The following is a 12,706-nucleotide window of genomic DNA, read 5'->3' on the forward strand; positions in this document are numbered from 1 at the left end:
TGATAGAAAAGGGGTTTGTTGATTTTTTTAAAGTACAAATCATGTAGTTGTGTAATTTTCACTTTTAAAAGGTCTGTAGTTCTGTTTGCATCTTCTTTTTTTTTCTCTCTTTTTTTTTTTTTTTTTTTACAATAGTGCAGGTATGTCTGTATAATAATTAATTCCCAGTGGAAGCATTCACTCATATTAAAAGAACCAACTCTACTTCAGACTAGATTGAATGTTTAAGTTTTCTGCTTTTTATGTATTTGTATACTTACACAACTTCTGAAATAAGTAACGGTCATGATGGAAGAGAAAGCACAAATGAAATGACAAAGTCAATAAAACCATCACCTCTGTGGAGATGTTAAAAAGGGAACGTTCGCTCATTATGGCTCACAAGAAAAGAACCGAAGCCATGAAGTGATCAAATGGTTGGAGATGAGACAAAAAAAGGAAGTTTTCCCACAGAAAGAATAATTAAACTGAAATAATTTTGAAGAGATGTGGCGGAGTCCAAGGGGATAAGTAAGTTGAAATTGGATTGGATGAGTGCACGGAGGATAGGTTTGATCACTGGCCATCAGACACTGGTCTGAACGCAACCTGTGGTCAGGAGCTCCCCAGAAACGCAGTTGTAGAAGCCAGGAGCACTTCTCAGTGAGAACTGACTTTTCTGATGCTCCTCCCAAAGCCTCTGGAAACAGCTCCTGCTCCAGCTGGGCCCTGGGCTGGAGGGATGCACAGCTGTCCAGAACCTTTCCAAACATCCAGCCAAATCATGCGGATGCCCAATTCCATGAACAAGAGGATGGACACACATTCCTAGCTCCATACCCAGAAGCCTGGGCACCCGAGCCCACTTGTGTACTGCTGGGAATTCAGGTATATTCAGCTTGGAAAGGCTGGGTTCAGAAGTCAGGAAATTAAAAGGTAAGGCATCTTCGTCAAAAAGATACTGTGCTGGGTACTTATTCTTAAATATGCATTTTTATTAATAATCTGTTCAATCTAAACTATAAAACGTGTTGTGCAACATGACTGAACGAATATTGCTGTGAGAAATATTTTCCCCTTGTTTGAGTAATTTAAATTTGTAAGCTAATGTAAGTTTTTGTATTAAATAATGTACTGTGTGCAATTTTCTTTCTTGTAAAGCACTTTGAAGCTTTCAAAGGGCACTCTAGGTTAATAAATAATACGGTATCCATTGCCAGAACTGTAGGGCATTTCCCATAAGTTCTGAATCTTCTCTGCCAGAATTGCAACACGTAGCATGCCAAATCCTGCACACAAATGTTCTACATGTGGCAAATGCATATTGGTGAAGACCAGAGGCATGGCATTCCTGGATTTCTTAGGGAGAGCGGGGGAAGGGAAAGAAGTGGGAGGGAATAATGAAGGAGGGCAGGGAAGAAATTTATGTGTGTGCATACATCTTAAAAAAAAACCACACACAAACCAACACCACCCACAACAACCCATAGCCCATCCTTCATTATTTTCAAAGACTAAACAGCTTGCTGCATGTAGCGCAAACTCCCAAGTACCCAGAGCTGTTTTTCCTTCGTTTATGGCAACAGGGTTCCATTTTTGTGATAGCTTTAGGTTCTTCAAACCCAGACCCGTCTAAAGGTCGAAACACCTGCAACCCTTGCATCTCCGAGCACGTGATAAAATAAGCACAGAGACTGTGAGGCTGGAGAACCATGGTCGGGACTACTGCTTTTTAACAGGCTGTGAAAGCGAATCCTCGTCTTCAGGCAGAGTTGTGAATGCATTTCATATGCCCTAGGCTACTGGGAACGAACCAAGACCAGTATTTATGAAAAGTGAACACTTGGCCTTTTTGCAGTCTACCCCATGGAAAAGCAGGCTTCTACGTCTGTACCCTGGGAAAAGAGGAGTAAAAAGCAGTAAGACTCAGAAATGAAGTCAGTGCATTTGATTGCATATCACAAAGGTTACATTAATGAAGGATACTAGGAGTTTTAAATGACTTTGGTTATAATTTTCTTGATTTAATCGCTTCCTGCATTAAGCACAAACAAATAATTGCCAACATTCCTCACTGGCTGGGACTGAACGTAAACAGTAATTCAAAAACGTTAAGGTTTCCTGCCCTTCGCTAAATTTTAAGAAAATGATAACAAAAATCCTTAATCACCCAGCAACAAACAGCTCATTTAAAAGGTACTAAAAACTACTTAGAGCTTACCAGGCCTTAAGCACCACGATTTGCTAGACGTTTAAAAAACAAACTGAAATTAAAACTGAACACCGCATTCTGCAATACTAAATGAACGTTTTACAACATTGTTTTTTTTGAGGTGGCAAGAAACGACTGTAAAACCTTTGCTGTTGCCAGAATTAAATTGCTTGGAGAAAAATATCCTGTGGGTTACCATTTGTTGCCATGATTTACAGAGATAAGGCCTATAGTCTGTATCAAATTCATGCTGAAGTTTTAAAGGAAAAAAGCTTTCTGCAGAGCTTGTAGATTTCTGCATAATTGTCTGCGTTGTTGCAAACAGGGCTAAGTGGTGCTCCCTCACAAGCTTTTCAAGAAAGTTAGCACATTTCTTCAGATTCATCTCCTGCAAGTTAAGACTCTCCCCTCCGTTGCTTCTGTCTATCCAATAAAAAGCCGATATGCTATCTACAATCAAAAGGCAGAGAGAGGGGTGAGTGCAAAACATGTTTTCTAGAGAGTAAAGAGTGAGAAGTAACTGGGTGCTGCTACTACAGTTCACAAGAAATAGCCTTCCCAGGCACTGCTTTATCATTTCCTCTGTGCTTTGCACCAATCTGTGCTCAAGAACGGTCACTAGACGAAGCATATCGAAATGGTAGTCTGTATCAATGAACATGACTTCTACTTCCAGTCCTCCTCCTGACTTTGGAATGATGCAGCGGGCTACCAGGTGGTAGAGCATTTCAGTTTTTCCTGTTCCTTCTGGACCGTGGAATTCAATGACATCTCCTGTTCAAAAACAAAGAAGCAAGCTGTCACGTGAGGCCATTTATAGCTCGGAGTCCAATTTCAGTGTTTACTGAACCAATATTCACTATTCCACTAATTGGAAAATGTGTTTTTGAAAGCTTTGAGAGCCATAAAAATTGTTTAAATCCTGGTTGGCATCTACCAAGAGAAATTCCGATTTTCAAGGCAGGCCTCTGAAGTGAGGAAAATCAACTGGCAGCAACGGTTGAAAAAAAGCCTGCCAATAGCATCTAGGACAATGATACCACTAAGAGGTTGGCAACTGGATTTCATTTATCAATACAGGTAGATGAAGGTTGAAAAGGAAACTGCTACACAAAAAAGTGGCTAAGAAACCATCTATTTATGTTATGTACATAAAACTAGGGAAAAAAAAGTAGAGGACAAGCGAAGAAAAAAAAAAAGATGACATTAGAGGTTCAAATCACATTGGCATAGCTATTTTTGCAGCACAGGCTGTCCTTCAACATTTCATGTCTGCAATGTGCTTGTTTGGTAGCTGCACACACCACAACACACCGATTCTTATTATGAGACCATAATAAGAAGCTGCTTCTTTGTCAGAAAGGGTCTCGCAGGTTGCTTGAACTCCAGACAATGAGTGCTGTCTGAAGCAGAGGTCTCTGTTCATACATACACTCAACCTAACTGCCTGATCTGTGTGTGTCAGTAATATGAATATCACGTGAATTTAGCAAGTTAATTAAAAAAGCATAACCCATGACTAGGAAACCAGCTCAAATGTGAATGCAAGGGACTCTAAAGCCTTTTCCAAAGGCCTCTTACGTCTTAAAATCAGAGCAAGGCTCTAAAAAAAAGGTTAATTTATTAGGTGTCCTTTCCAAACTTCTAATTTAGAACACTGGATTATTTATGATATCAAGGAATTTAGGCAGCAGGGTAAATATAAGCAGTAAGGAGAATCACACAACTATAGCCATAGGAAGGTCATGGACTTCTATGGCCTTGAGAAGTGCCAATGGGCTAACAGCTTTCCAGAGCAGGATGCAAGAGCAGAGAATTAATTGCAACTTTACCTGAACGTGTTTGTGCCTGCCTGAGTTAACAGGGTAACCTCAACTCACAGAGGATGCCCTTGTTTGCACATGCATATAATGTCAACATGCAGCTTGGGACAAGGGGCAGAGCGTGGTGAGGAAGAATTAAGCTCTTCACCCATTGCAAGTGTTGAAAGGAATTTACACCTAATGTGACAATTCGCCCACTTCAGTGGCACTCGGGCTGCCCGCCTCTCCGTATTCAAGTTCCCTGCTCCTCCAAAACTGCAATACCAGTTTCCTGAAATTCTGATACTTTGAAACTTATTTAAAAAGCTTGATTGCCTCCCAAACCTTCATTTATCTGTTCTGAATGGCTCTCCCCACTTTTGAGATGAAAGGTGACTACACGTCCTATGACATAGATCTTCATTTTCTCTTCCTGTTACGAAGTCGCAATATCCAGCTCCACCACTTGCAGCCAGCTGATGCTCTACTGCGCTACATCCATTGTGCTGCTGACATAACAAACCTGTGACAATAGGACACCAGCTTGGGAGAAATCCTTCCAAATATGCTGGGTAGGCCCTCCTATTTCAAGTCTACTGAAATATTTTAGAGCAATTGTGTAAGGCACCTGTCATTAAAGAAGAAACTGTATGTTCTGCCTGCCACAGGTTTCGGCACAAGGCTTCTGCCACCCTGAGTGGCATTGCTGAATCCAGACCAATGACTGGACTGGGCCACCCTACAATACAGATTGCTAGACCTACCATCACAGCAAAATACCTTGTTTAAAAAAAAAACAACAAAGTATTTTTGTTGCCCTTTCAGAAGCAGCAGCGGGCAGATCTGACTTACTAGCTGGTATTATGCAAAAAAATGATTCTGTGAAGTGCTTGACTCTATCCGTTTGAAGATGTTTTATCAGGAGCTCCGTATAACCTTCTGTAGCACATTACGTAAGAGACCTGCAATGCACAGAACAACACTGGAGGGACCTTTATTGGCAGAACTAACACACTTATTTAAGTAAAAATTATAAGCTCAATGAAAAATCATTCTTAAGAGTTTTTGTGGTGGCTTATAAACGTTAACAGCACGACAGCTAAGCACTTGTCAAAGTTTGTTCCATATTGCCCCAAAAGATGGGTTGCAATTTGACCAAAACACGGACATTATGCTGACGCTCCAAAAAGACTAACAGTTTGGACTGTAAGAAAACCTCAAGGGAGCAGGGGATTTCTGTGCCTTCACGATTATTAAGGAGACTGCCCACAAAAAGAACTGGGGCAAAACAGAAGCCATTTATAGCAACAACTGTAAATGCAGGGTTTCATTAAATTAGCAACCAGGCTGTAGCAGTAAGATAACGAGGGGAAATTCATCCTTCTGGATCCGGGTGGACAAACAGTGACACAGCAGAGGAGGAAGTGTGGCCAGCAGTGTTTTCAAAAAGCCACTGACACTATCTCTCACGTTAGGTCATGGAAGAAACTAGGTGATCAGTACCAGCATCATCCATTAATGTCAAAAGAGTTTGAGAGCAGGATTAGTAAAGAGATACTGGCAAGGGATGGAAACGGTCTGGGAGGCCGAGTAGGGATAGACATTTTAACGTGGAAGAAAGTTAATGGGAAATTTTTTATTAGAATTGGTGTTGCCCAACATTACTGGTTCATCTACCAGTAGACTGATCTTCCATTAGCTTGGCAAAAGGTGGAGAAGACAAACTAATTGGGTTAATAACTTAAGCCTGTGAAGGTTTTAACGTATCAAGATAGATTATCAGAATGATTTCATAGGAAATTCAGCACTGACAAATTCAAAAAGTATGTTTTAAGGAGTAACCCAACACATCGCTTGGCTCGTAGCAGCTTGAACTAGAGACAAAGCGGAGCTGGCCCACTACAGGCAGACTACAGAGCACAACGCTCCACTGCTATGCAATGTTGCATAAACTTCGATATTCATATAACACTAATATATTTTTAACTAAAACATTGTGCTCAGTTCTGGTCATCTTTTCCATGTTATTGTTTGAACTACATTAGTCTTAAAATTTTCCTGTAATCATTACATTAGTGAATGTTGGTAAAACTATTTTCTGACACTGGAGTTAGAAGCAGCCGATTGAGAATACTCAGCAATAGCTTTGCAGGTTTCATACCATAAAATACCTTTAAGTTACTGGGCTACTGACTTATAATACCATGCAGAAACTCTCACTAATATTTGCACCATCTGTAAGTGGGGTAGAAAGGCATAATATTTATTCCAAATCCATTCTGGGTGTCACACTGCTGCTGAGCTTTATGTGGACACCCATACCTTCGTAGCAGGGCCAGAGGAGAAATATGCCTGGCAACACTGGAAGCTTATTTAAAGCTCATGTCACTTTTCCTCCATTCCAGAAGAGCTCAAATGGTATGTAATTAATACTTATGTCTTCTTAAATATACAGTTCCATCACACTCAGAATCACAGCACTACCTATATTAACTGTTCCTATTCTGTAGTATTCTGACATACATGTTACGAACACTTAATGATGATGTAACCTTTACATGGTTTATTGAAACTTCATATATACGTAGCTTTGTTACAAATACCATCGGGAAAAAGAAAAATGGAGGTCATCACGTTGCTTTAATCATACCATTTCTTTGTGGGCAATGTGTTCCAGTAGTCCCTAATGACCTACTAAATGCCAAGTTCATGACAAATGGAGAGGTAGATCTTCAACAGGGATTTAAGACAATAACGAGAACACACATCAAAATAACACATGGACTCACATAAATATATATACTGTGATATTAAAAGACAAAGCAAAAATAAAATAAAAGGTGAAGGCCATTTATACATATAAAGATCTCTGCTAACATTATGCAACTCCATTAGTGTCAGCCAAGAAGCATGACCAGTACAGACAATAATTGATGCCATTTGTTAAAAGCAGAAGAAAAACAGAAGTGCTTCCCAAGCTCAATGTATGTGTTGGCACAGGGAAAAACCAGTGACGAAACTAGAAAGTTTCCAGCCATCTCAGAACTCAGGTTCTGGAAGAGTTGTTAGACAGACATGAACAACCTACATAGCTTTAAAATCAAAGTTGATCATTTTGGGAATGGAATTATGTAACCCTGTTGACTGCAACACCAAGGGCAATTACTGAATCCCAGGAAGGCTTCTTGGAGGCTGTTCGACCAGAGCAGGCCCAGTTCAGTCTCAAACATTTGTTACTTGTATGTGAAGTACATAAAAATAGACTGAAATATCAGCATTTCCTATAGCTGCATTTCTTTTAAAATAAAAACATTTCTTCTTAAACAAAACAACAACAAAAAAACGCGTTACAACTCCAGGAGCCTTTTGAAGCCTACACCATTTTCACTACTGGTTCTTAATTCTTCTTGTGGCAATTCAGAACTGAGAGCGTTTAAATAATCTTCCATACTCCCCTCCATTCGCAATGACTTACCAGGATTTCTCTGCCCTTTATCTTTGTTATATCACATTTGAAACTTCTAGGGGCAGGAATCATATATTGCTAAACCCTTAATGTACTCCCAAGTGCTGCAAAATAATATGTGAATGGTCTCGCAGAGACTGCATTTGTAGACTAAGCATCATCTCTCATCCAATTATCTTGATTCTTTTTATTGCTTTTTCTGCCATTTCTTCTGAACCTTCTATAATTTGTGGGAATTCAAATTGCAGACAAGTATGCTGATAACCACTGCAGCCACATACTTTTCATATGAAGCCCATTCATTCATATATGTATATATATATTCAACGACTGTGGTATCTCACAGCATGAGCCTTTCAGTTTGCCATTCATACGCCTTTTTTTATTGTGCATTTCTAGTTTTGTATAATCAGAGTAGTCTTTTCCATTGTAGAATCCATGAAATTTCACACAATCTGGAAAAACAGGCAGAATTCCTGGATAATCAAGAAATTACTAATTGCGTTAATTTCTATTTAGCTCAGCAATTTCTTTCATTACAACATCCAATCTTGATTGTAAAACTTCTGGCTACAAGACACTACCTTAAACTTGCACTGGTGTCAAAAAGACCACTGATTAAAATTAGACCACTGATTAAAATAAATTAAAAAAAAAGGTAAGTGACAATGTAGAACAAATATCTGCAAAACTCTATGGTAACCAACATGCTTGGTATTTACTCACCTACACCTGTGCTTTAATACCCATAAACCATTTTAAAGTAGAATAATGCTCAGGAGGATGACTTTGCATTATTTCATTTTGTCTGGTTTGCCTAAAATCACATCAAGAGTTAAAATTCTGAATCCAGGGTAAAAAGATCTATTTGAATGCTTCTCTCTGAGAAAATTTTTACATTGACATTTTTGCATAAATAGGATAAAGATACATTTTTACCATGAACGGGAGATCCTTCTTCAGCAAACAGACAAGGTTCAAGATTTTTCAGAGAACTTCTGCCCTCAAGGCGTGCAAGTAGCTTTTAAAAAAAGATAGAAGAGACATGCTGTCAGCTCAAAATAATGGGTCTTGGGAATCACATTTAAAGGACTTCAAGAACCGGGAGTTTTCAATGACAGTCCTATCAAAAGATTGGTTTGATTTGAAAACATTTTTATAAATACATAAGCACCCCCACAGTCTTTGGGCACAGCAGCAGCAGCGTCCTTACAAACAATTAACACACAGATTCAGTGGTGATAAGGAGTGGATATACACTGGGAGAAATATAGCTTAAAGAAAAACAAAACAAAACAAAACAAAACAGAAAAAGCTGCACAGGTAAACTAGCAAGAGGGATTGCCTCTGGTACAGAGCAGTGCTGCCATTCGACACAACAAAGGGATAGCAGAGCATCTGTAATAACCCACACCTCCACAAGGCCACAAGGTTGAGAGGCAGAGCATTACCCCTCATGAGTCTCCTGAGTCAGCCTCTCTGCATATTTATAAGTAAAACCATGTACATTTCATTTGAAAAGTATGCAGGACTCTTATGGACCGCCTAACCTGTATTATTTTCAGTTTTGGCACACAATTAGCACTTCGCCCTGTGCAAGAGCAGTTATTCCACACGTACATTAACGCACACGGGAAAGGACACTACCAGGACGCCCACAGCACCTATCCTGGCGCTGAAAATTTTATTCTCCAAGACAACCAGCTGCCATTTAAAAAATTAAGCCAAATGAAAAAATCCTGTTTGCTTTTACTGCATCTTCCTTAAAGGCAGTCATGAAAGGAGCAGTGGGCACAAACCTCTAAACATGCGCTGCCTTATCTTGCTTTCCTCCCTGCCATATTGATGAGGAGCATTTACTCTGAATTGTCTTAAAAGTTGTTTAAACAGTTGTGCATGTGTTTGCCTTTAATAGCAGAATAAAGCCCCATTAAATGGCCCTGAATTTACTTGAAGTGGTCATGATGGGAATTTAAGTGTGACATTTTCATTGACATTTTAACATTCCCTTCCATTAACAAAATGTCAATGTGTTTGCCTTTGTTTGCCTGTTCACACATTTCCAGGGGAGTTTTCTGACATGTTCACTGAAGGGCCATAAAACACTCGAACTGACCTCGCTCGGGATCTGCAGACCCTCCTGTTACGTTTGTGCAGCGCACAAAGCAAACGTGGAGAACTCTGGAGTGTTTTGGGAACAAGTAGGCTTCCGTGACCTGACCAAAGTAAAAATCTGGATGGATTTATATCCACAAGAACACACGAACGTCTCTGAGGGCACATAAACTAGGAGCTTGCGACTACCAACCGCACTGCTGCAGACCCTACGCACGCAGCCCGGGGCTGTGGGGAGGAGAAGCTTCCCTTCCTGGAGAAAGGCCGGGAATCTCACCCCCCTCATCTGGTGCTGGAAGTCGAGAGAAACAGGAAAACCACCACAGGCTGCTGCTTTCTGATGCCCTTCGGTTCCCAGCGATAGGAAGGACCACTGCGGTGCTCCGCGATGCCGGGTGCCACCAGCACTGCTGGGCTGGGACACGAGGCCCCACGGGATGGTCAAAACATGGTGATGCTGCCTCCTGCTCCCAATTTCATTCCTACGTTAACAAATACGTTCCCCACAGGTTTTTTTTTCCCCCTTTCTTTTCTGGAAACTAAGAGCGCTTTCCTCTTAGACTATTACCTCTTTAAGATTACCGCTCCAGCTTTGGAAACGCACAATAGATTGATCTCTATCGTTTAAATATGAACCTGTGGTTGTTTAAATGATGAGTTTTTACATTCATTTTAAATAACTACAGGTGCTTACTCTGAGCAGTGCTCATGTAGGTAATTTATGATAATTTGCTGATGATAGTGCACCTGTGTTTTTATCAAACTTGTATTTACTTCCGAGTTCTGAAGCAGAATCTCCAAAGGCACTCGCCTCATTAGTGTCACGCTGTGAGCAATGGGGTTTCTGGCAGAAACAGCGAACAATTTTCCTTCAGATCTCACAAAGGTTTGTCCACACCACAGCAGAAGTGACGGCAGCAAAGCTGCACCGAGATGAGGCACCAGACAGGAATCCCTCACCTCTGCAGACAGTGAAGACAGGGACAATATGGGTTCTCCCAAATCAGCAGAAGCTGCCTTGGCTCAGCTCCAGGGAGGGCATTTCCATGTTGCCTTCTTACACTGTCTTCTATGTGGGAGGAGGGAAAAATCTATGGCAATTAAAGAGTAATCTCGATGGTGGGAGTCGGGTGTCTCATGCTGTGTTGTGGACATTGTACTGCTGGATAAAACACTGCAATGGAAAAAGCTAGGAAAAAAAGAAGCCTGCAATTTCAAATAATGTATTAGAGACATCTGATTCTCTAATTCAACTGTAGATGCTCATTTCTTCCTTTTTAATGCTTTCATCTTCTTTTGTACAAAACATAACCTTTTAGCAGCATGCTAGCGGTAGGTCTTCGCTCATACGTGTCCTTGAGAAATGCAATTACACAAACAAGAAGCTGCGCACAGGTACACGTGGTAGAAAACAAGCTATCCAGCATGAGCTAGGCAACAGCTGGGTTAAATTTCATTAATGACAACAAGACTGACGAGACTGAAGTATTTCAGTAATGTCTTTTATGGCTTATCAATTCCATCTTTTTAATAAAGAAATATGCATATGGGCTGTCCCATTGACTAATATATTGTAATGCTTATACTATATTGGATTCAATGAAGTTATGCATAAATGTAAGAATACACGTAGGTCTTGTCAGAGATATTACTTAATTAAAATGTTAAAGAAATTCAAATTAAATACTCTAGCTCTGCTAGAGGCCGTGAGCTAACCTACAGGCTATTTATAAACAAAAATACATCTCAAGTATGAGACAAAATTTAATTTTCAACCACTACAACCACTCTGAGCTTTTGTAAACTTTGGGCATGAAGATGTATGCTAGCAATTTATCATTTATTTTGTTGTGAGATACCAAAGGTGTTTTCTGAGAAGTTCTAATTTGTTGCATTAATTACATTGAAGAATAAAATTGTAAGACTGCGGTCTCAGCCTAACCCTCACTGAAGTCAGATATTATGCATCAGGCTATTTGAGGAAGTTTGCTTTAAATGAAGTTCTGTTTCAAGGGCTTTAAGCATTTTTCTCTACCATGGTCGTTACTCTTTCTCAATGCCTTGGTTGTCAGTTCTTCCCTTGTTCAGGTCTGCTCATCTGTTCCACCACTGGTTGTTCTGCCATGTGAATTCCCAGCTGGTGCTGCTCATGTGGACAAATGCATTTACCCACTTGGACACAAGTGGAAGACATGTCCTTAATTTGTGTGTATTTGCTGGTACTGGGCAGCTGTGAGTGTTTTATGTGCCAAAAGGGCTTAAGAACTTGTGCCTTGAACAAAAAGAGAGAGCTTTAACAAGAAATAAATACTTACTATCATGCATGTTTCTATGCTTTTGTACTTTGCATATCATGATACAGTAACACACATCTCCACCTAATTAACGTGCTGATTGGAAGTCGAAGTAACAAGTAAACATTTAAGGGCAGTGAAAACTAACAAACCCCAAAACTCAACCCCCTTTTCTCTGAAGAACACGAAAGCAACTCCACTTTGCGCGCTGTATTGAAACCAAATCCTCCTCGTTCGTTTCCACAGCTCTTCCTCCTCGCTCCATCCACGGCTTGGGAGGGGGACAGCGAGGAAGACACTCGTGAAGGCGGCAGTGTCTGGGAACCACCGTGACAGGAGCTTCTCCTGGTGGAACAAACCCTCCCGCCGTGTCGCCCCCTCTCCGCCTCCCTCACCCTGAGGCGCTTCGCAGGGCGGCGGGGCGCGGCTCTGCGCCTTCCCCTCCCCTCACACACCGCCAAGCACGGGGGCAGGGCGGCCAGCCGGGTGTACCCTGCCCTGCCCCGCACCCCCCCGGGGAGCGGACGGAGCGTTTACACGACGCCCGGGCACAGCGAGGGGACGCACGACCAACAAAGACCCCACAGCCACCTCACCGCCCGCCCGCCCTGAGGGAAATGGCGGCGGGCGGCGGCCCGGGGCTGGGGGCCCTGAGGGAGGGGGGGGAGGGGGGGGGGCTCACCTGAGTGCCCGACTCCGCCCTCCGCAGCGCGTCACCCATGGCGCGGCTGGGGGAGGGGGCGCCGCTCCCCGCTCCGGCCCCAGCGGCGGCGGCGGCCACTGCGCAGGCGCGTTGGAACGGCCCGCCTGTCCCCTCCCGGCGCACGCGTGGCTCAGC

General features: G+C 41.8%; 1 protein-coding gene across 2 annotated transcripts; it reads right to left on the minus strand.

Moving 5' to 3' along the window:
• Positions 1-1,981: 1,981 nt before the first annotated feature.
• Positions 1,982-12,706, minus strand: XRCC2 (X-ray repair cross complementing 2). Of its 2 annotated transcripts, XM_080578890.1 has the most exons (4): positions 12,551-12,692; positions 11,610-11,846; positions 8,399-8,480; positions 1,982-2,965 (listed from the first exon to the last, which is right to left on the minus strand). In XM_080578890.1, exons 2-4 carry the CDS (start codon positions 11,610-11,612, stop codon positions 2,250-2,252), a joined length of 801 nt encoding a protein of 266 aa, XP_080435016.1. In that variant the 5' UTR covers positions 11,613-11,846; positions 12,551-12,692; the 3' UTR covers positions 1,982-2,249. The 2 variants fall into 2 exon arrangements, with proteins under 2 accessions (XP_080435016.1, XP_080435017.1); XM_080578891.1 differs by lacking the exon at positions 11,610-11,846 and having other exon boundaries at positions 12,551-12,706.

The sequence above is a fragment of the Anser brachyrhynchus genome (genome assembly GCF_964034855.1).
Source record: "Anser brachyrhynchus genome assembly, chromosome: 2".
NCBI classification, from domain to species: Eukaryota; Metazoa; Chordata; class Aves; order Anseriformes; family Anatidae; genus Anser; species Anser brachyrhynchus.

What these genes read in the sequence shown, in the direction of transcription:
- XRCC2 (XM_080578891.1), bottom strand. Translation starts at nt 12,589, where the DNA reads ATGGGTGACGCGCTGCGGAGGGCGGAGTCGGGCACTCAG. An exon ending in GGGCGGAGTCGGGCACTCAG is followed by an intron (nt 8,481 to 12,550) that starts GTGAGCCCCCCC and finishes TTTTTTTAAAAG; the next exon opens with CTACTTGCACGCCTTGAGGG. An exon ending in AGAAGGATCTCCCGTTCATG is followed by an intron (nt 2,966 to 8,398) that starts GTAAAAATGTAT and finishes GTTTTTGAACAG; the next exon opens with GAGATGTCATTGAATTCCAC.